Source organism: Mya arenaria, chromosome 5 (assembly GCF_026914265.1).
Source record: "Mya arenaria isolate MELC-2E11 chromosome 5, ASM2691426v1".
Classification (NCBI taxonomy): Eukaryota; Metazoa; Mollusca; class Bivalvia; order Myida; family Myidae; genus Mya; species Mya arenaria.
Window position 1 is genome coordinate 53,939,919 of NC_069126.1, and position 25,986 is coordinate 53,965,904.

General features: G+C 33.1%; 1 protein-coding gene across 1 annotated transcript; it reads right to left on the minus strand.

The window, feature by feature from the left end:
* Positions 1-1,356: 1,356 nt before the first annotated feature.
* On the minus strand, positions 1,357-22,708 carry LOC128235794 (hemicentin-2-like). Its single transcript, XM_052950589.1, has 6 exons — positions 22,456-22,708; positions 18,371-18,715; positions 4,443-4,570; positions 3,504-3,600; positions 2,797-3,033; positions 1,357-1,658 (listed from the first exon to the last, which is right to left on the minus strand). Exons 1-6 carry the CDS (start codon positions 22,706-22,708, stop codon positions 1,357-1,359), a joined length of 1,362 nt encoding a protein of 453 aa, XP_052806549.1.
* Positions 22,709-25,986: the final 3,278 nt, after the last annotated feature.

Below are 25,986 nucleotides of genomic sequence, written 5' to 3' on the forward strand. Positions count from 1 at the left end.
CCCATATCGGAACAATATAAATTGGCGCAAACGTTCTATAACTACAGTGCGGCTATTCACTTATATCGCATGTTATTACTTAAACGTTGTCCTTGACATGGTACTTTCAAAACAGTTACGTTGTCCACATCTCTCGTGAATGGAAGCATGCACTTGCACTAAAATGATTTTTAATAATCTCAATAAATCGGGTTGTCGTTGTCGTAGCCATTACAAGTAATTTAATCGATCAATATCTGTTAAGAATTGTCTTTAAAATTTGAAAAACACCTTTTGAATTTCATAGTCTTTGGAGTTTTTAAAATGTTTTAAATATAAGCAAATAAAATCATGAGACCTTAAAACATAAATATGAAAATGCTATACACAATATATCCTAAGATTGATTAAGCAAAGCACTCGTATTTACTGGTGATATAAATCATAAATTATGCAACACCAAAATTTTGAAGAAAAATCCACTTACCATTGATAACAAACAGGTATATAATGTTTTTAGATTACACTTATTATTAAGTATTTTTAACACAAACGTATTCCTCATAACATGGTCAAAATATTATTTCAAGAAATTTTCTTTAAGTAATAAGAATGAATGTACGTAAATTTCAATTAATAACGATTAGTGAATATGGTGTTTGGAAACTGTAAAAAAAGTATATCAATTTGGCTTTTACAACTTTATGGACGTAAAACTATTTTTGTAACAAAACATTGTAAGATAAAAAAAGATCCTTCAGGTAAAATGGTGACTTCATATTTCGCATTTCGTTTAATTAAAATATATCTGAATAATATTACGACCTACCCAAAATGCTGCCGTAAATGACAACCTGCACAATTATTTCCAAGGTAATATCTACTATAGCGCTGATGATTAATTTTACCTTCTTTTTTCGCTAGGGAACAGTTCAATGTGTACTTCCGCCTAAAGAGGGACATTACTACGATCACAATTACGCAGAGACATACGCCAATCACACCGCCAATAACAGCAGTAAGATTTGACCTGCTATCCACTGAAATTAGTTAATGACCTCTATGATTGTTACAAGCGATGCAAGAAATAGTGATAAACAATATATTACATGATAATATACACATTGACAGTTTTGATCTTCCCGATAAAAGGGTGACACTATAGAAGTCAGCACAGAACTGTTTTCATTCTAACCTTTTCCTAATTTTAAACATAATGATAATATTGTCTGTAAACGCCAGTTTTATATTACAATAATTCTGGATTAACTGACTAAACAAATACCTCTTATTGATATTTTTAGAAACTACCTCATACATTTGGATAGCATTAGAAATACTCGTATACTAGAGGTTCCATTCCATTTAAAAAAATCTTTATAAACCTTTTATGGAGGTGGCCACTGTTATAATGTAGGAGCTGTTTGATCGTCCAATATCATTCTTAGCATACACTTGTATCTGATACGTTGTACCGGGTTGAAGGTTTGTGATTATGTGGTAACTTTGGCCAACATGAATATTTGCACTTTCTTGCCATTCAGAAGAGGAATAATCTCGATACTGGACAACGAAAGTCTGTGGCAACCTTCCATCAAACCCTGGTAACCATTCTACGGTGATAGAGGAATCAGTGATATTTGCCAAAGAGCGCAGGTTAAATGGAACTTGTGGAGTTGCTGCAAAACATATTAATGACTTCCAAAATATATTCCAAAAAATATGACTTAAGTCCAGCATTAGAATACAATAACCGTTTTTGTAGATGTAGAGGCGAGCGACCGAAAGTGTTAATATAACTATTTGTGTTATGCTTAGGTACTATAATATCTATAAAAGTTCATAGTTCAATACCTCGTTCTTGTAAATGAAAGATGTGAGAAATCGTTCCAAGCTTATTGCTAGCATTCACCCTGTATGATGTAAAATCACTTTCCACTATTTCCTTAAATCTGAGATAGGACTCGAGACCATCGTTTGAGATGGAGTTTTCCACACTTGAGCTGTTGGAAATACCTTTCCAATAACATTGTTCAAGCTTCTCCCAGGTGTAGTTTGGTTGGGGATAAGCTGCAACTTTAAATAGTAATGTAGCTCTGATCCCTTGGCTGGTTGTGATGTTTACGTCAAGAGTAAAGTTGCGCGCCGGTCTAGGCTTACCTTTTATACAAGATATATAAATTATTATCGGATCACATTTATTATAACATTAACATGAAAATCAACATGGTCTCAAACGTTTACAATGGTTGTACAATCGGTACTAGATCATATTTGCTTCAATTGCAGAAATAATCGTACTGAGGTATTTTGCTCGGTAATGTAGCTGGCTTCCTGCATTTTCTAATGTATCTGTTTTAGGACCGTATGAAAGCAATCAATATGAATTCGATTCATTTTATTATTTATTGTTATTCTGCTTTTATATGTAAGTCAATCATGACAAGTAGAGGACATATTGAAAAAAAAAATACTTATGCGTATATTTATGATATGAGAATTCACTGAGTGAATCAACATAAGCCACGACCCTTATAGAGAGATTTTCGGTTCTTGAACAGTTCGCTAATGAGACAGTTCTTATCGTGTTTTTAAAATCTACCTAAATAAGGATAAAATACAACAACAAAAATAACATCTTTTAAAATAAACTCCACCATATCAGTAGATGTTCACAATGGCAATAGTCAATTTGGTTGACCTGTCGCTCTTTTCTGCCATATTACACAGGCGACATCAATTTTTTATACACAACATGACTTACACTGGACATATAATGTTAGGTCCATTGCGACGGTTCTATGTTGTGCTTGTTACCCCCAGTACACGTGTAAACTCCAGTGTCTCGCTCACAATCGCTACTCTGCTGTGCATAGTAAAGGCTTGTTTCATATAAAGACTCCTTCATCACAACGCCATTTTTGATCAAAGTGATGTTCGATTTTGGATTGCCTTCCACATCACAAATTATGCTAAACTGCAAGGGCTGGATTATCGTCACTTCAGTCCGTCCTTCAAATGTTTCGACATGGATATCTTTGACTTTAGAAATATCTAGCGAAACACAAAATATATTACTAAATAATTCATTCGACCATAAACAAGGACCATGAATGGAACGAGAGCTATCCAGCGACAAATTCACTTAAACTTATCACAAACATGATAAGTGTTATAACAATTAAACTTATACGTTATAGAACACGGCCTTGATATACTCGAGTTTTTCTTTAACAAGCCATATGTAACTTGGTAGTTTAAAAGAAAGTGTGGAATTTTTGACAACGTTTCGTAGATGAACTACGGCATTGTCTTTGGACATCTCTTCTTAGATGCGCTTAGACTGACATTCTAGTTAGTTGTATATATATCCCAGATGTGAGACTATACCATATTTGAAAGGGAACTAATTTGTCACGTGTGAAGAGCGTGGTTACATCGAATATCCCCATAACCAACACAAACATAACTTCACTGCACGTCGAGGTAAACATCACTATAGTCAGGTTTAATACTGGAATTACATCCGGAAGGTCTCATTACGTTGGAGGCGGTGCAAGTGTACAATCCTGTTTGCTCACGCGTCACTCTCTCAAGTTGTAACTGCATATGCGAAGTCACCTACAACACAACAGATGGTAACGTACAGAACATACATTGTAAGTAAGGTTTAAGTACCTATAGCCAGGCTCAGTCCGGGGTCATAACTGGTCTCATTTAGTTCAAGTCGGTAGAGGTGTATTCCGGACTGCCGCCCGGTTATAATAGTTGTACACTGTTGTGAGTATTCTCAGACAACAATAGGTACTGTACATTTCATATACTGTATGCTTAGGTAGATGTTCATATGGTCTGATTCAGTGTGATGATCAGTCACCTACAGTACATCATTGGAAAAGTAACACTATATATACTGTACGTCTGAATGGTCAGGTGAGGTTCTTGAGTAATATCCGGACGTTCCCATTAGGGTCAACTTGTGAAAAATCTTGACTGCTGCTGGTTTTCCCATCAAGGATTAATTGCTTATTTGAAGTTCAGTACAAAACCATAGTACATGTATGTTTTACACTGCACGTCTAGATAGACGCCCCTGTGGTCATGTTCAGTCCGTGAGTCACACCATAATGCCCAATGTTCCAAACCTTCCTGGACCGTCGATAGGACAAGTAAGCTGTCATTTGACGACGGTTAATTGATTATCCAATTTCATGTGTTTGGGGACCGGAAAGGTAACAAATATCACGGATATTTAGGGAATAACTTATATGAATAGATAATAAAAGATTGGTATGACGTAATACTTTCCATCAAAGTGTTTTGTCCTCATAATAAAAAAGATTAGTAAAACCGTTGTTTATTGCGGGATAAACTGTTGGTACATAGGTATAAGTGGAGACACAGAAGCAAAGAGCTTTGGAAATAGTCAGCTCTACATTGCAACCATAAATATATAATCTAACCTCTGTTTTATTCAATGACCAGCTAAATGCTGTTTCTTTTGGGTTCCCATGCGTAAATGAGCAGTCAATAGTCACTGTTTCGCCCTCCATAACTGTCTTGTTGCCGAGCGGAAGGACAACGGGAGGAACTGGAAGAGAAAAACTAACACGTATGTCAAGATGAATGTATGTAAAATAGAACGGATTGTTTCCATGTATAACGGTACATTTCTATACTGTTTTATAATAATGTGGCTCTGCATTACCATATCAGTTGTATATCATCCGTAAAATTGCGTTTAATGTATCATATTACAACAAGTTTGACTAGATTTTCTTTGCTGCTCAATTAAATTTTCAATTGCATGCTCACCAATTTTGATTTTATCTTTTTTATACGTCAATCACACACACACACACACACACACACACACACACACACACACACACACACACACACACACACACACACACACACATATCATTATCATATTTATACATACTGTCCAGTGCAATGTACTCAATATCAAACAAGTGCAGAGTCCCTATCTATTGTTTTTTATTTTGCCATCGTAACTTCTAGAGTATTTCAATAGAACGCAATTATAGAAATGTTTATTTGACCATCGAATTTAGTTCAAAGACGGTACAAATGCGATCACAGACATCTATACGTATGACACTTGTTTATATGAAAAAAATGATGTTTTAGCAATCCATAATGTACTTGGCGTAACAAGTTTATGTACAGTATATTATACAATTATTACAATTGATTTAAGTATAAAGAAGACAGAATAATATCTACATAAAATATCAATGGCGAAAGTCGAACTGTTCCTCCCGGGTATCTCGTCATCAAAGGTCGTGATCATCTGATTTGAAACAGCACATGTATACATTCCTTGATTCTGCGTATCTACACTGTCAATCACAAACTTGTGGTTAAGTGAGGACTGGAAGGCAGACCAGGTATATCGAGGTGGCGGGCTGCTATCTGACTGACATTCGACATTCAATGTTTGCCCTTTTATTACCTTTAGCGAAGACGGAACGATGGTAATGGCACCGTTACATGGTCGATAATATAAGACTGGTGTTGACGGTGGATCTGAATTGGATTATCAAACTTTAGAAATGCAGATACAACACTACTTTCCTAAATTGATGAAAGGTGATCTATTTCATAAAATAATATTTACACTTAGGTATGTGCAGGGAAAACAAGGAAAATTAATTGAAAACTCATGCATAGATTTTCATGTCGTATTGTTTTGCATTTCTTTTCACAAGATATGCCGATCTTTATTTCATGACATTTTTAAATCCCCATTCGCTATATCATAGTGTTATATATATGATTATGTGCATTGACTCTGGATAAGGCTCCGATATATATGTTTACACAACTTACACGTACATGTATGAGTCAATATTGTCCTCAAAATTCCCCGAATTTGTTTCTAGTTCATCACTATTTCATCTTATCCATGTAGGAAGTAATTTTAAGTCATTAGTTGACAATAATAACATATATCTTATTCATTTGATGTTTTTCATCCGTCATCGTCTTCAGTTAGACCTTAACAACTGTTTTCCACAAATGTTTTCGACTTTAAAGAAATAGGGAGTGTGGCTCTGACTTGAAATTTCACTCAAACTATTCCTGTTTTGTATCCAAACTCATGGTCGTCAGTGCATACAGCTGGTTATCTTAATGTGTTTAGCCCCGAATCATATTTGCAGACACCGAAGTTGAATATGATACACAGACATTGTCCATGTTCTAATAGGTTGTTTGTTTATTATTGTCTTATTACTCGGTGAAATGTATGAAAACTAGGCTAGTTTACACTAAATCAAATTACTTAACAATCTATAGATAGTATACTAACAGTGTACTGTGACGACCAATCTGGCACTTGTATAATTTGTCACAGGGCCATAACCAGTGGGTGTCATTGTATTTCTCACTCGGCACTCCTTGGACGTGTTCTCACTGGCGGTGAAAACCCACATTTGACTGGTTCCCTCCCAGGTATAGCTTGGACCCGGATTGGCAGTGGACGCACATGCGATAGTTGAGAAGTTCCCTTATATCACGGTTATGTGTTTGTTATATATCTCTGGTCCATCTATGCTGCCGTAGTGGAAAGTAGGAGTAGACGGAGGGACTAGAGTATTCAAGATGAAAGCTAATAACATATTTTTATCAATGCATATGTTTACACAGAATATTTTAACGTTTACTCCTAAAAAAATCATGCACGTTTCTTGAAATGAGACAATGTCATGTTTGCATTGATTTAACGTGTTGATGTTGTTGGTGTTGTTTCAATTACTCAATTTAATTGATTGCTTGTAATATTGTAACTTCCATATTTTTTGTTAGCTGAATGTATTGTTACAAATGTACGTTGTTAAAATAACACATATTTGTCAAGTTGCGCTCTTGTTCGTGTATCGGTATACTCGGTACTGCATTGACGAAAAAGCCATTAATTCATATGTATATCCTTCATGTTAATAAGAGCTTAAAGTTTTTCTATGGTTTATGTATACAATAGACTACTACCATTCTTGCCGGTATGATGGTCTTCAAAAATGTTCAGTGGATGAAAACCAGGAAAGCTTGTCAGCCTTATGTAAATAACTCGAAGGCATACCGGAAGGAAAATTGCGCATGGTGTGATCTCAAAAACCAATGAATATCAATCCGGAAACACCCGATGTATTTTCGCTTTTAAATCCGTAAATGATGCGAGCAAAATAATGGTTTAATTGAAACGTGCGTTGTAAAGAGTTTTGATTTTGATCGCTATTTATATTATAAATGAAAATTGTCTTTGTCATAAAAACGTACATTATTACGACAGAGATTAATCTTTTACCGTGCAAAGAAAATATGAAATGAAATACGATGTATGTGTACTATTCCATTTATTGCCCACTTTGAAGTCAACATAACATCCTTGCACATCTTAGGTAACCAACCGAAAATCAAACCATGACGAATTAATTCGTTTCAAGGTGAGTCATTGAAGACAGATGTCTCCATCGGTCTAATGGAAGAGGGTTCCCCCTCCTGACATGCAGTCCTTTTATTGAACTAACATGTCTGAAGTTTGGGGTTGGGGAGGGTCCGTACGTGATGACCTAAAATACTTTTCGGAATTATTTGCTATGTTTCTTTAAAAGACAAGCAAACATACTAAACTACCTTCGGTGTTAATGCAAATTAGGTGTAATTTTTCCGACACTTCATACATCAATTAAACGCAGAAAAATAATGTTCAATTCTTAAATAAACAGAAGCTGGGCCAAAATTGCTGTTTTCATTGAATGTTTCCAATATAATTTTTAAGTTTACTTTTTTTCTCCTGTTCCTGTGCAAACTTATCAAAACACATCATGAACATTCATCAATACACTTTTATTAATGAATGTATGTTCGAAATACAGTTAATGTATATATAATTTTAAACTTTAACAAGGCAAACTTACAGTGGTCGTCAAGTGAATAAACATTGGATTAAAACAGTTTTCAATTGTTTAAAGTTTGTTTCATGACACATGTTTTCTTGGTACATGCATATTACTTCACCTTCTCTCTAAGAGATCGGTCGTATTTGCTCATTTCCAAGCTGGGGTGAAGACCACGCTTCGTTGTTGAAATGACTTTTGGTGAGATAAATTTTAACACATTTTACTTCATCATTGAATTGATGTGTGAATTATCCGTGAAGCTCGTAGTACAAAGTCAGCCAGATTACGAAGATATCAAATACATGCTACTTCATCGAATTTACGTCCGAACATTTGTTTTTGTCTTATGTTTTGAATTTAATACGGAAGCAAATGTTCGAGCATTCAGCTTAGAATAGCGTCTTTAAAAGTGTCATTTGCCTTATAAATAGTAAGTTGTGTTTATTAATATAAACTTCAAACATACGCAATGTTTTTTAAATCATTTTTTTACATAACTTTCCGGTTCCAATATGCTGTATTCTGTTTTGAAGAAAGGAATGTAAGTACAAGTTGATTGAAGTAAAATATCTTTATGTTTATATTTTCACTTCTACGTTTGCAATGAAAATATATACTTTCAATGATGTTATTTCTTTGACAAAACACAATATTTAACCAAAAAGCAGAATATACATAAAGGTATTTTACTAAGACAAACAGTTCTTTTGTTTATTATTATTATTCATAAAACTGATATACAATGCCATTAATTTCAAGTGTTTCGGACAATTATGCTTAATTATATGCGAAATTACTATTGGAAACGTTATTCTAACGTATGCTTTGTATTCGGGGGCCGGCTCATATTTAAAAAACAAAACAAAAAAACAGTGAAAGTGTTATATAACTGTTATATAATGTTTGAAGTGCCACTTTTATTATACTGATCAATCAATCACCGGAGAAATGTAGGGACCATAGAGAATCTTGTTCATTAAAATACTAGATAAACAATGCCTTAGCCTCGTTTTTGTCAATTTCAGAAAACTTTTTCATTTTTTTTCATATTATTATTCTCATTTTTTTACAAATTTTATTTCGAGTTTTCTGAAAGTATGTGGTATCCTACATGCATCATGATCTCATTGAAGTTTTAACAAAACTGCAATGAGTGTTAGGAATCAGAGATGAAAATATCTTAATTTTACATTTTAAGTGAGTTATCCTGTTTGTTAATAAAACATTTTTGACAGGGGGACCACATTTTCGACAAATAACACACAAAGGTCCTTTAGATATTAACTTTAGATACAGTTAAATCATATAGGGCAAAGTTTCAGTGCACAGGCATCATAAATCTGGTTGCGAAATATTTTGAGTTTTTCCCTTTGTTCAATGTCATATTTAGTTTTTGTCTTGAGCGTGTCTCTAAAAGCATTTGAGGTATTGACTTCATTTACATATTTATCGAATTAGTGCACAGTAGCTCAATTTAAAAAAAAATATAGCCCTTTGTCATTTGTACATGCTAGTTTTGTCTTCTACATGAATATTCATACTCAGATATATCATATTAAGGACAAATGCAGTTCTCTCATACCATTACTCTTGCGTCAGTATTTGTTGCCCTTATGTCAATTGCTATCCTCTCTCAAATTGCGAGAAGAAACATGGCCTGATTCGGGATGGAATAAGGAAGTCTTTGTGAATGATCTTGTTGTTTTTAATAAAAATTGAGTAAATGTTGGGCCATGACTTTATTTCATGTTCCAACCAAATTTAATTTATCATATTTAGTTTAAAAACACACTTACCTTTTTAATATTGCAATCCTTAGTGTTATCCAGAATTGTGATACTGCTGTTGAATTGTGATCAATTTGATTTCATTCATTATTTATGCATATTCATTTTTTATCAAATGAAAGGGATTTGAAATGAGTTCATACTTCCAATCAATCTTAATATTTGATCATCTTATATATTTTTACATATATATATATATATATATATATATATATATATATATATATACATCACCTTTTAAATACGAGTATAAGTAAATATTTCAGCTTTTATTAAAAGTGATGTCTGCTCCATTTCTGATATTTTTGTTGACTGCTACCCTAATCACTAAGATTTGTTTTTGTGAGAATAGCAATCTGCATGGATTCCAGTGTTTAAGAACAATTCGATTGTAATGGATTTAAATAATTCATGAAAGTATTTCTGATATGTATGTAATGAAATCTAGGGTGATATTTGTTTTAATTGCAATGTGTTATATTGGTTGTGCATTTTGTATTTTTGGAAGGTTTGTTAAATTCTTTCTCCGTATTTCAAGATATCAGCACCAATTAAGAAACCCTTTCCGTGTGTTTCACTATTTTTTATAATATTATTGTCTACATTAGTAGACACACTAACCGGATTAAATGACACAAGGGTTGAGAGTTCAGAATACAATGAGATCATTTAGTTCCATACGTTTGTAAGTGTTGATTTCATGCATGTTTTGATGCCATTACTGTATTATCTTTCTATTGAATGTTATTTATCTCCTTAGGCGTTTGTTGATACAGGCAACTAAACACTTAGCAAGAAATTGTATGAGATAAACCTATTCTTAAACATATTAGATAATAACTAAGCGTGATGTTGTATTTTACTTAATGTCGTATATATTATACTTCAGTGTGTTAAATCAATGTTATCCAACAATGACAATCAACTGTATAGAATGATGAACAGTAAACTATCGATGGCAGCTTGGTTTTTGTGTACACCCGGACATAGTACCAACCACGACCGGTTTGGTTATATATTATTTATATTACCCTCATAAAGGTCAAGAGAAACAGAACATTACATAAAATATGTGTTTTATCTCTATTTACTGATGACATCATTATTTCACATTCCGATTTTTTTCAATAAAATATATGTTCATGGCATACAAATAAAAGAGTGAAAGTATGGTTATATAAAAACCAACAACGCTAAATTGTCAAATGCAGCAGAACTGCTTGTTAAATAAAAAGTTTCATTAACATAGACATAAAATTAATTCATACTAACCAAGACGTATTCCTAAATTATGGCATTCGTCATTGAGATAAATTTTCTTGACGTAAGACAAGTTATGTTTTCTTTGGACAAGCTAAGGATAAATTTTCACCAAGACGCATTTAAAACCGAATAGTGGACACTGAAATGTTATTATGCTTGCCTTTGAGAACAACTAAGATGTTGTTTTTACATACTATTTTATATTGAAGAAAGCTATTGTCATACCGCGCAATAAACAGTTAATTCAATTTTATGTTACAACCCAGTGCATGCTCCGTCCAAATATCGAATATTATCAAATATAATTAGTTTGCCTTTTTTCGTGAATAACATGCGACGCTTGTGGGGACAGCGCTGGTGCAATAAATATGTTTCAAATAGTTATTTACAAGTAAACAAAATAGATTCCAACTAACTATATCTTTATTTTTATTATTAAATGTGTTAAAATATGTATGTTCAACTTATATTTACATGTGCTTTCGAATCGATCTAAAGATGGCATCGATCTATAAATGGAATACTTCATTTCTTTATTCAAATTGAAGAGAGCATTAAACTTGGAATGAGTGCAAGTATTCAAACAACTTGTGTTGACTATATTAAAGGTATACTTACACAATATTTCAGTTGCGAAATTAGTACTGCTTAAGCCGCGTTCTGGTTGACCTAGTGAAGGTATCATTGTGTTTGTTGCCGTCAATGAGTACGAGACTGCAGTTTGAACGTTGTTTACGGTCAACCTTTCTCCAGCACTAGATCCAAAATTCGGTATTGTCCAAGTAAAGTCCGGAGGCGGATTTCCAGTGCTAGTAGAATTGATCGTTAATGTTCCACGTATTATTTTAACTGTACAAGAATTAGCTGTCGAGGTTCCGACTGAACACTGTGGAGCCGATGGTGGATCTAGAATATTAAAACAATTTAGCATACATGCATGCAGGTGGTTATTTGCTGTAAGGAAGCAATGTATCAGCAGTAATATTAATTGACGGTAGATATACCAATTCGTCTAACGGTACACCATCAGCAGTATTGACCCGAGCGCCAATCGTTTTACCGGTTAGGACAAAAGGTACAAAAAGCCTTTTTAATATATATATATTTAGTTGAATAGATGGCAGTGAATGAGTTCGATGAAAGCAAATCGTTAATAAATGCAAGTTGACAAACTTTCATTCAGTCCATTTATCAGCTTGCATTAACATCTAAGTGCCCGCTGAATATAATTTTGTAACTACAATTATTATTCTTGTCATTATTTCTCGGACTAAGCAGGACTGACTTGGATCTTGAATAACTTATGACTAAAGAGGCTGTACATGCTTTTTGGCTTACATACATCTTTTCCTTAACATACGATCACAATACAACTTGACAATCTGAATCTTGTTACATAATCTTAAGTCATTACGATGTCTTATATAGAACATATCAATCATGATTGTCTTCAAGACAAGATATCGCTCATATTAAGTATAGAACACAATACAATAAACCCTCGTCTGCATTCTGCAAAAGAAACATCTTACCAGAAGGTTTTGTAAATCTAGAGCTGTAACAACATAATTGGAAGTAATTGAATTATGTTGTTATACATAAACTAATATATGATTTTAACCATTCACAGTTATGCAATACATTATTCAATTACATAATTGTGTTTTAATGTGTATATGTATTAGAAAGTTGGATCGATACAATATAATATTTGCTCGTGCGCGAGTGTGTATGCGTGCGTGCGTTCATGTTCCGTTTTTCATTTTCAATCATTGTAAGTAAAAATTATTCACTTTACAGTCACATGTTGCTCATTCGGTAGATCTACGTCCCATTTGGTTTGATCATACTAACAAGTGGGTTTTCTCCTGAACAAATGATGTCTTACTGTTTTAATATTCTCGGACCAAAGTATTCTAAATATGTCGTACTTACGCATATTATTTTTCACTTACACTGAGCAAATGTATCCACCTAGGCAAATTAAACTCCTCCGGGGAAGGCTTAGCTACAAACTTGGCAAAGCTGATTAATTTGGCTGGTGTTTGCTAGTATCAACCACATAACGTGTATCAAATGTAATTGTATTACTAGCTTGAAAGAAAGTTCATTTCCGTAAGAGCATTAAACGCATAAGAGAAATAGAAACAAGCAAGAACTTTTAAATAAAGTATTGAAACAGCTAACAGTTGTATTATGTTAATATTATATAAATCATGTGAATTTAAAAAACCCAGGATAAGGAATTATGTCCATTTGTTCACACAATTTCTTCACTGTATGCTAGAGTGTCCACATAATTAAATCTAAATTAGCCGTTAAACACACTAATTGAGCACCGTTTAAATCCAACAACTCTTTTATAATAAATTGAAAATATTTTAAACGATTTCCGTTTGTTAGTTTCATTCTGGTCATATGTTAAAATATTTACCAGTAAGCCAGCATTCATGCCTACATGTGCGAGTTTCAAGGTTTCAACAAGATAAGTCCTAAGGTTTGTTAGGACTTTACTTATCAAAACCGAAGCACGGCTACAAACGATTCTAAGTTGTTGAATAATCAGCTTATTACTAAATAAAGGGCCTTTCTAAAATGAGGGTGTTGTCAGAGATAACACATTTACAATGCTTTATGTCAATACGTTGAATAAATTGTATTATCTGCGAGGTATGGTAAACGCAAAAGTCTCGTCAAACTCCAGAACAAATTAAACGAATTATTATCCTAGCTTCACATGTGATTTACTTTCACTGGTAACCTGTGTTCTTCTTAATACCTTAAAATTGTATCGAGTAAGATCCAGTGACAACGTTCTGCTAGACGAAGAGGTCAATTATAACCCTATGAATTTGTACGCAAGAAGACACAACAGACTAATGTAACACATTACATATCGGTTTTACTAACATATTTTTAACATTGTGATATTAATTATCATATTTTAACGACCATTAGCAGACTGACAAGTGCTTAGCAATAAACATCTACAATACATTGCAATGAATAATCCATTCTAAAATCGATTAAAAATGTTTAAAGTTATTCAGTTTACTACTTTGTTTAATGAGTCATGAAGAATTTTGCTCAATAACATAACTTAAGTTGCGTGTATACTTGTATCGGTAGAGCAAAGGTTCGTAGTATGCTAACAAATATATAATAAAACTTTTGTGTTTCAACAAGAGCATCAACACACGGCCATATCGCCTGCCGTATGGAGTGTTCATAAAGAGTTGTCAAGGTTATTCTATCGTTTTCACAGACATGACATTGTGAAGGTCGTACTTCTATACTCCTGAGCAATAGCAAACTACATGTTTTTACAATGCGAATATACAACGGTGTACAATGTAAATTCCATTTTAATAACTTTTTTTTTGTAAAACATTATTTCTATTACATCTTTATATAATGCGTTTCTATCTTTTTTCTTGACAACAATGTGTCCTTTGAAGGAGATCGTTCACGTTTTATAGTTCAGACTGATCTGAATGTCATGTTGCTTGGTCACCAATCCCCCGGTCCTGAATCCAACAGATCCATTTTCAAATACGTACAAATCTTTATATGGAAAACAAACAGGTTCTACTTATCCCAATCAATCCACTCTAATTCATTTTTTATTTCCTATTTCTATTCCTCATACCCGCCATATTTCCACAATTTGTTTTCAACTTTAGTACAAATACATTCTCAATCAATCAGTATGTGCATATTTTAATTCATTTTATTGGTTTGCAATTGTTTCATTTACAAGTCAATATTAACCAAAATACGATATTGCGGGAAACTACTGTACAAACCATAATGGAGGGAAAGGGCTTTCATAAGTTATAATATATTCCAATCCAATCCTATATTCCGATATTGTATTATATTCTTTGAATAATGAAATATGTTTAAACCAATAAAGGACAATACCACAAAACATACTATAACCAAAGTTAAAGGGACTAGACACCAGAGGATATCATTGCAAGAAAAAAGGAAAGTGACAAAAACTTACATAAAATCAATATTGATGTGTACCACGCATTAAATCATACTTGCTGATGTATCACATTGCTTATGTCACACATATCTTCGTTCAAATACCGACGCTATATTAAGCTGTACTAATCACATGACTGTCAGATGCTACATACACACTCTATAAACTGGGAAACTATTGTGCGCTACTTTGAAACGGATAATCTGAGCTGAGACAGAGACTTTCATCATCTAAAATAATGTATTATTGGCCTCATACCAGATTGTGTTCATAATTCTAGGCTAATTATGGGTAAATACTGTATTCGGAGCCATCTGGTATCCTTCCCTATAATGTTCCAAGGCAGTACACCTTGTCCTTAATAAGATGCATATGTGCAATCAGTCCAAAGTCAGACCCCAAACGATATTTGGGGTAATGCTCCGTAGGTTCGATTAGGCAATATTTCTATTTAAGTACAGACCTTCATAATTACGCATAACCTGACAAATTTCCATTGATTATGTAGATTGAAACAGATTTTATTGTATTATCATGATGAAATCTTAAAGGCACAAAGTCTGTTTTGGCCAGAGGATTGTTTCTTCTTTACAAGCAGAGAATGAATCTGTTGATTGCAAAAGGTTTTTCTAAAAGTTCTTATTAACATTTAATAATAGCAAAATATGTCAACAAAATGAATAATTGTGTACAAAGTATGTTCAAATAAATACACTACAGACAATACACATTTGAATGTTGACAAACCTCACTGTAATGTTCACAAATATGTTGAAATTGTAAATTGAGCCTTTAAATTTCATAAAAGCTTCGGCATATATCTGTCAACGTTGAAATGGCGATAATGGCACCTTCAGACCATTAGGACACAGGTTCGATAAATAATGCTGCAACATTTGCTTTAATCTTTAATTTGTAATCTCCAAGGTTTAACATTATCACACATTTGTTTCTTCAAATATTCAGGTATATTTTGAACATGATTACACAAAGACTGTAGCTAATAGTCCTTTAAATTTGTTAAAAAATATATGTGACATCTAGTTTATCTCCTCGTCTACAAACGTATGCAAGTATGTGTGTATTTTTTAGACCTTGCGGTTGATGATAGTTTGCATTCTCATTCCTAACACTTTGTTTTATTTTACATCTGTTTTGAATATGTCTCATGTGTAAGCAGATCATTGTCAAATGGCTTCTGGTAAGTTTGGACTTAGAGGACTTAATCAACCAAAATGGATATCTCTGAAATTAAACAAATACTTTTACCATTATGCATGTTAACAACGTATGTTAACTTATTGTTAAAATATTTAAAGGGCAGCGAGTCAAACCATGTATCCAGGAGTGAAATAGCGCATGCAAAGGGATATGAAAATAAGAAAAATAAGATGTTTATGGGCAATCATGAAGATTTAAGCCGCTAGTGGCCTGACAGAATACATCTTTAATGTAGAAATGTTTAATGGGAAACTAAGAACAAAACAAAATGTCTAACTTCAACTGGAAAACCTATTAATAAACTTTTATTCTAACAATATCTATCCTGCAGACATTTAGATTTGTGTATATACAGTACATCTTTATTCAAAAAGCCCATTCTTAATCACATTATAATTGACTGCTAAATAGTGGCCGAATTTATCTATCACTCACTTGTAAACGGATATAGATCATTCATTAAATTTAATAACAAACTTAACAAACTTCAGTGCTATTAATCATTTATCTATTAACATTCAATATATGTTTAAAGATTTTGAAAATTACTTGTTACTTAGAGCTTATGTATTTTTCATAATCCATAAAGATACAGATTTTCATATTTTAACCCAACCCACCTGTAAGATGTACATTACGTTGAGTATGGACGTGGTAATCTACATTTACATTAATAAACTGGTAAAAGTATATGAAAATATGTATAAAAATGATGTGCTTAACATGTTTTACTCATCTATTAAATTATTTTGCCTGAAAATGTGCTGCCTTTTTCTAGTTTACTAGATAACTACGAAATCAAATGCAGAAATAAACCGGAAGTCACTTTATCGCGAAGCAATCCGGGCTACTTGAATAAGATAAATGGACGGCATGAAAACAGTTGTCATTTTAAGGTTTTAAATTTGGCATAACTGGCAAAAATTCACCTATCATATAAGAATGGTAACAAATAAATTGAGTCAATTGTAATGCTATTCAAAGATCCCGCTCACTACTTATCAAACGTTGTTCTTGGTAACAATGTACAAAATAGCTGCGTCAAACTCTTGAGATAAAAATTGAACAATTACACTTAAGCGCTTGTGTTGAATCTGAAAACCTTGGGTTGTAAGTGCCATTATTACTGAATACAAATTTAATAACACTACCTGACCAGACGTTAGAAATACCTCAATTGATGTCAAAACTGGTTCTTTAAAAATGTGAAAGAGAAACAGTATCCGCTCAATTAAGGCTTGGGTTATACGATCAATTGTCCTAATATAGCTTTCCGTGTATCTGCTAACAGTCGCTCATTTTGAAGAGATTTCATTATAAACATCTATGACCTCAGAGGCGGTGAAGTTACACGTAACCAAAAGTAATTACATATAAACAAACAATTAAACATTTAAAGTGACACTCTTATTCAAAATCAATACATACGCATGTATAACAAACATAAATTTGTGATAAACCTATAACTTCTTACTAAATAATGTATTTATGAAACATATTTATTACTGATAGCAAGATTGTAACCGTGTATTTAATAGCTGAAAACGCAAAAATATTAAATGATTGGAGAGTGCTAAAAGATTAACTGCGATCTACTTTCGTCTCATAAGGTAGAAATACCGTGTTTTCTGCACCTTTTTTCAAATTAAACTCGGTATACTTCGTAATAACCATTGTTTTTGACATTTCTTCATCCTTTTTGGTATATTAGAACAATTGTATAAATTGTGATAAATCGTATTTGGGAGTAAACTTTATTTCTATAGTTTTCATTATTTCATTTATTTTTGGTTGACCATTTTATGTGATAATGCTACGTTGCACATACATTATATATAAAGTGTTTAATAAATATAAGAGCATCGCGAAAATACGGGATTAAGTTGCATATTTCCTTCTTTATAAGTAGATATAGCCAGACCAAAAAAGTGTCGAATTATTTAATGTGTTTTCATGGGAATAATTATATCGTATTCTTCATCAAATAATTGTTATTACCTTTTACCAGGAAAGTCCGCAATTATGGATAATGATTTTGTTCAAATATTTCTGGAATAATAACAGCATCAAAATGTCGAATGCATTGATAATAACTGAGCATATTAACTTACATCTTCGCCTTTTTTTCTGAAGAACAACTGAACGACTTTAAAAAGTGTAAATAATATTTGGTATTTGTTTTATCTCAGATTACTTACACTGAACGTTAAGAATGGGTTTTATGGAAGACGTGAAATCCTCTCCTCCATTGCTGGCATTACAGTACACGGCCATACCGTTGTCAACTCTGTTTGCAGTGTAAGACAAGGTACTCGTTGTTGCAATAGTTTCAACCTCGGAGTTGTTTAGATAATCGACAGAGATCGAGGTCGAAATCTCAGAGTCGTCTTCTGTGTAACCAGGGTTATTGTTGTCTTTATACCATCTCACTGAGGCCTGTGGGAGGCCAAAGGTAGTAGTACACACAAACTCTGCCGTCAGAGCCTCGTTTACTATTACTGGTGAGATGGTTGGACTTGTCATGTTCACGTTCCTGATTGGGACTGAAACAGAGTGAATGTAAAGTGTAAAATTACTGCTTGGCACGCCCTTATTAACTATTACTAGATAGATATATTGTGTTGTTAATGTATATATGCTATGTTTTTTAAAGCGCCTTTGTTAACTGTTACTACGGAGATGTCAGTGCTATACTTTTGAAAGGAATTTTTATATTTGCAATATTTTTTAAAACTGCGCCGTCCGAACCTTGTTAAATGTTGCCTGGGGTGTGCCGGGAGATGTCATTGGTACGTTCGTGATTAGAACTGAAATCGAGCGGTCTTTTTTTCCTTTCAAAGTTCATTGTTTGTTCCTCGTCAACAGTTACTAGGTAAATGTCCTGGAATTGTCATGGTTATGTTTATGATGGGACCTGAGAGTGCAAGAAACGTTTACAGTTCATTGTATGTTCCTCGTAAAATATAACTTGCGAAATGCCTGGAAGGTGTCATCAGTATTACCGGGGGGGCTTGGCGTAGGCATAGTTACGCTCGGAAAATATGTTTGTGTAATTTGGTGTGCAATTTAGCTTGGTATTTAGTTGTGATAGCAGTGTCTGAATGTAAATTAAACTATATGTCATTACAAGTACGGAAATTAACCAATTCCATTCGTTACTGTGGACACTCAGTGGTCTACGTCATACTCGTTTTATGAGACTCGTGCAAATTGCGATAAAACGTATCATATCAACACCATGTTGCAATGGCAGTGAGATGTACACACTCGCCGCAAACGCGTTTTTGTGTGTGTTAATGAGACAACCACGTTTATTCCATTTGCGATTTATTTATTTTTTAATTTTGGGGTTCAATCTTAATCACGTCATGTCCTGTCTAAAATGCGGTTTGTTTCAAAAATATCCTTTTTTACTTTTGATTATCATTTGCTACATTTTGGCACGTGAACAGTAAACATACATAAAGCATAATCTTGAAAATAAATTTGCTTTTCAATATCAAAGCAAAACGTTCAGATAATAACAGGAGGAATGCTTTCCTGTAAAGTCCCAGTATAACAAATATATGATAAAAATTAATATGTCATTCAAAGCCTCAAATATTTGCGCGAGGGGATGAGTCGAACTTTTTATATAATCTACCGACAGTATAATGAAGTTTAAACCAGTTTGAATACATCGAAGAGAACAAACATCATAATAAATATTTGTTTATCTCTGAGTGTACATGAATTTTTATATAAAAGAGTCTGTCTAGGAAAATTATAAATTGTTCGTAACAAGTTATATCAAACGTTGTATTAATGACAAGATATGAGTTTATGAAGGAATATTTTTTATGATATGACACATCGGGCGCAATTATATAAATATATGTATAGTTTATATACGAATTTATATATATATTTATTTATTTACTTTTATTTGTCAATGTGTCGAAATATTGATTTACATGGTGAAGCTGTATACAAATTCTTACCCGGTATCCGACCATTATATGCACAATCTAATATTTGGTGCATATAGGGTGTTTTGGGTCAGCCTTGTCGTCTGCTGCTTGTTTAAGTGAAATGAGAAGGGTATTTCTTCAATATATTTTTTATTCATAGATTACCATACCAGAACTTTGTGACTTATTTTATTAATTTGGCAAACGATATCAACTCTTCCAATCTTTATCTTATGACAATTGTATTCCAGTGCGTAAAATATGCCATTAAACATTTGTTCCAAACTTTGCCTGAATTCGGTTATTTGCATATACTCATAGGTAAATCCAAGATTGAAGTCGTTTAATTTCCATTAGTATTATTAACGCTTGTTGGAAAAAAGGATTTTCTGTCATATCTTTAAATAATTGGTTACATTAGAGGTCTTATTTGAACGTTTGATGACATTTCATCATCTTAAGAAGCGATTTGTTCACATTTAACTTTACTTTTTGCTTTATGTCGGACTCTTAAATGTGAAGAAGTCCCTTGCATTTATACCAAAGGCAGAAATCTACAATTATACTGGATTTGGTTGAATTTCATATAAGGCTTTATAACAACACTGATAAAACCGCAATATATTGTTATTGAGCCATAAGTTATTTAGCCATTGCGGAGGTTGTTTAAATCATCAAATATTAGAGAACTTTCAAGAATCATGACGGCGATAATCTTTCAATGTTTTAAAACAAAATTGTTATCATTTATACTATCGTTGTAAAATCACATCATATGAAATATATATTTTTTATAAGATCAGGTATTTTAATCTAATGGCTCAATCTATGGATTTGACCAATATGTGGTATTGGTGATTGGTTCGGAGTGGAAAATAAGATGTATTCCTTCCGGAGTGCAGTTTATTTCACAGATGCAATGTTCGGCATTACATATCCCGAGCCATGCAGCCATCGATAAATGATTTTCTTCTTTCCATTTATCACATTAAACAGAATATTTAGTTTTTGCCGGAACAATTTTGGCAGTTTTGTACTTATCTGCATAGTAATTAACATTCAACCAGTCAGTCATTGTTCTACGTAATCTAGTTCCAAGTTCCAAACAGGAACATGCAAGAAAATAACAGAAAATGATAGGTTTTAAGATATTTGAATCGATAGAAAAACCATATAAATCAGTATATTTGTTTTCTTTTGAATGTTCATAAAAGTAAAAGAAATAGTTGAAATCAACAAATCTCAGAGATAGGCACTCAAAGCATTTTGTACTGTTCTACAGTAAATACGTTTTTAAGATGTCATAAAATGTTAAGTTTACACTTAAAACTATAGTGTTTATGTATGAGTGTATGTCCAAATTGAATTCCCTCTCCCTAATTTGTCAGCTATAAATAATAGCATACTATAGTTGTCTTGTAAGAGTAACTGAAGCCGAAACAGGAATGAACCCTTAAAGTTGAAAATAGCTCATGTTTTAACAGTTTTGAAACCTGAACATTTGGTACCGACCGGCTCAACTTGTTTCAGGCAAAATGCTGTGTACACTATTGTTTGTCGTTAATCAAATATTTTGAAAATTACAGTGATTGGTTGTAAACTTGTTTCAATTCCATAAGGGAATGCATTATATTGTTACTAAAATGCCAATATTTGCCTTGTTTCTTAAACGTGCTTAGCAATGATACATGCTATAAAGGAATACTTGGTTTAAAGCAGTGCAAAGGAGACAATCGGTTGCTATATTTTGAGGCGTTTTGTTTTTGTTTTATATGATTGTACTTGCACTAGCCTGAAGCATGTTGGAAAAAAAACGGTACAGATACAATAGTTTGTCGCATAATAACGCAAGCCTATATCGCACTTGCAATGACATGTATTATCTTAGCAACAGATAAAACAAGCGTCTTAGACGCCCCTTTGCTTTTGAAGCTTATAGAAAGTCTAAGTCAAATGAGTAGTGAAACCCACACAGCATGGAAGCTGAAAGTTCCACTTTCAAAAAGTTATAACTATATTTTCAATAATAAAAAGTTATAATTACTATTAAAAAAAAAATACCACATGTTTCAAATATAAAACAATAGCATTTATTAGACGCGATGGACAAGGATATATGGATAATTGTTAAGATTGTAAGAACAGTGAATACGAATCGATACACATTTCTTTCATTTGTCCTTATTCTACGTGGTAACGGGACCGATTGATGTCCTTTAGTAGTAAAACAATCAATCCATAGTATGTTTTATAAAGAAATGTTAGCCAGACGGCTAACACGGTAATGTACAAATTTATTCACTTGCTTTTCATTTAAACAGGTTATATCATACCAGTGACCTGTATGGTGATCACGTTGCTCCTGACAGTTATATCGCTATTATCATTAGCAAGGCACCGCCACGTGTCGCCTCTCATGCTGCTTGTCACGGGGTCGATGGTTAACGTGTACACAGTGCTGTTCGGGCCGTCTCCAGTATAAGGCACAGGGAACGACGGTGGGTCTTTCTCACACATGTTGCTATGGGTGCCGATGTACAGATTTGTGCTTGCATTGTTCAGGAACCAGCTAACTGGTATTTTCATATCTCGCAATGAACATGTCAATACAACAGAATCATCTTTAGGTACGGTGTCTTTATCGGCTACTTAGGCAATTTGTTGTGCATCTGAAACATTGAACAAATGTTTATCTCCCTATGTTGTGCATTACCATCAAGAAAATATAAGAAGGAGGACAACAGCAGCTAACCAGATATAGCCCTCATTTTATCCGACACAATTGGTTTAAAAACTATTTGGTAATGATTTAGTAACAATTCATAACTACCAACTGAAAATTTTAAATAAGAAATAATAAAAAAGAAATTAGTCATATTTTAGTTTCATTTCGTATTTACGATTTTAATTCCAATGACTATTGTATTCATTCTTTCCCAGTACGTTTTTATATTTTCGGAAGTAAAAGGTGGCTCATGCTAAGGAACTATCACTTTTGTTATGTTTGTTTTATTTTGTAACTCGTAATCGTTCATGCTGATAAATTGTCCCCGTTGGTAGGCTATCACACAATCATCAACAAACCATTTTTTCTCGACTTCAAATACTTTGGTTAATGTTTTCTGATATTGACTTCTTTTATATAATTATATAACAAACCTAGCCAGCAAATTTACTGAAACGCGCGCCCATTAGAAAACCAGTTATTATGTTACTTATTAAGAGGAATTCACAAACCATAACTAGATAACAAGTTACTGCTAGAAACCAAAAGTGCATCCATAGATAAGTGGTAACACGAATCTTATCTAGTTAACCCGTCATTAAGTAACATATAAAGTGGAAATTGCAAACCATAACTAGTTTAACTGTTATTGTTGTATAGCTAAAAAGGGTAAATGGTGGCAGTTCTGGGCACTTTCAAGCCAGTTTTTAGTCTTATGATATTCATCTTACCAAACAAGTATCGCGAATATTAACTAGATAGCTAGATAATTATCGCTAAAATTAAGTGAAAAAACAATTCGCCAACGCTGTCAGGTTATCTTACGGCAGTAATATGCCACCATCGATAATCAAAGGCGTTTAAAACTCCAGTCGTTTGGAAAAACTAACGATAGCGTAGCGTTAAAGCAAATGACATAGTCTGAAGTAAAATAACGTCACGTCTTATTAACCTAATAAGAGCACCTGTCCTTTTTATGAATGGACTACTACTGCTGCTGCTGCTTCTGCTTCTGCGGCTGCTACTGCTACTGCTACAATTTCTATTACTACTACTACTTCTATTACTATTACTGCTACTGCTACTGCTACTACTACTGCTACTGCTACTGCTACTGCTGCTACTACTACTGCTACTACTACTGCTACTGCTACTGCTACTGCTACTCGAGGTATCCATTCGGATTGACTATTTGCTGCTTATGCTGTTATTGTATCTGTAATACAACTTCATCCGGAATTTAACGTGTTGGAGAGGTAAGGCAACCATAGGACCCCGAAAGTATCAGTCTTACACGTTGTATTCTTAGAACAAAACCGTCTTGAATAATCCACAAGCACTTGTGAATTATTGTAGAGCTTTTGATATATGAACACGACATAATAATGAGTGCTTGCTAGTGATTACCTTAACCAATGATGAGTTAAAAGTTTCTGCAGGGAAACCCGACCCTCCTTGGCAAATTTGGTGTACATATGATGATAATTGGACAACAACAACATCGGATTTTTTTCAGGCTAATAATTATAAAGTTATAATACCTTTAAATCGTCTTTGATAACTGAACTGTTATAGTACGGGTATCATGAATGCTCTGTAAAGTAAGTGCAAACATGCAGCATGATGATGATGATGATGAGGATGATGATAATGTTAACTGAGAGGTACTGCATTTGAAAAACTGTTGAAAGATACTGTTTTGACTGGTTGCTTTTATTGTATAAAGACAATGCATACTTCAATCTTTATTGTGTCAATCGTTGTTAAAACTTTTAAAAAACAGTATTTCAGATCAATTCAAAATACGTGATAAAATTTAAGTTCAAGACATGATTTAAAGACTTAATACATGCACCCCTAAAACCGACATTTTGTCACATGGAGGACAAATTCGGATACATGAAACAAGGGTGTTTATCAAGGGTGGTTGGTTACTCCATGGAATGGTCAGCAAATTATAAATGTAAATGTATTGGGGTTTTAATCTATTTTGTATGCACAATCTCACACTTATCTTAACAATCCCCAATAAAATAGAAACATAAATAGTACGTCTTATCCTAGTATGCATTAACTTAAAGAAAGTACAGAATGAAACAAAACATAAATAATTATAGGTAAACCCAAAGTCTCTCCTATGATTTAATGTTTTATTTTCATTGTTAATATGTACTCTGAAAATTGTATATGCACGGATTACAAACGTTTATCTAATATAATTAAGATTCAAAGTTTTAACGAGTTATATGTGCCAGAATGGAATCCTTCAAATACAAATAATCATGTCATTATCTTCAATATGAATAAGTTATAATTGGACCCAAGTTAAAGTATGGCTTTACATATACTATAAAGTCATTTGTCATTTATAACACGTTTTGCACAATTATATGATTGAATACTTTAAGATTGTGTGAATAGTCTGTGTACAGATATGTTGTTATGCATTTCGTATATTTAAATGGTAGTAAACTCTTAATTTACCCGTAACGGCACAAATAAATCTAGACAAACATCAATACATCAACTGTTGCACTTTAACCTTTTATAACTCTTCATTTAACAACTCTACATTTTGAAATTTGACACTTTACAAAAAAAACATTGTACATGTTGACATTTTACAAGACTAAACTATACAAGTTAACATTTTTCTTAACATTAAGTTACAAGTAGACACTTAACAACTATATTTTACAACTCGACATTATACTACTTGACATTTTATAACTCTACATTTTACAACGCGACATTTTACATCTCTACAACGCGACATTTTACAACGCGACATTTTACATCTCTACAACTCGACATTTTACAACTCGACATTTTACAACGCGACATTTTACATCTCTACAACTCGACATTTTACAACGCGACATTTTACAACTCGACATTTTACAACGCGACGTTTTACAACGCGACATTTTACAACTCGACGTTTTACAACGCGACATTTTACAACTCGACATTTTACAACGCGACTTTTTACATCTCTACAACTCGACATTTTACAACGCGACATTTTACATCTCTACAACTCGACATTTTACAACGCGACATTTTACAACTCGACATTTTACAACTCGACGTTTTACAACGCGACATTTTACAACTCGACATTTTACAACTCGACATT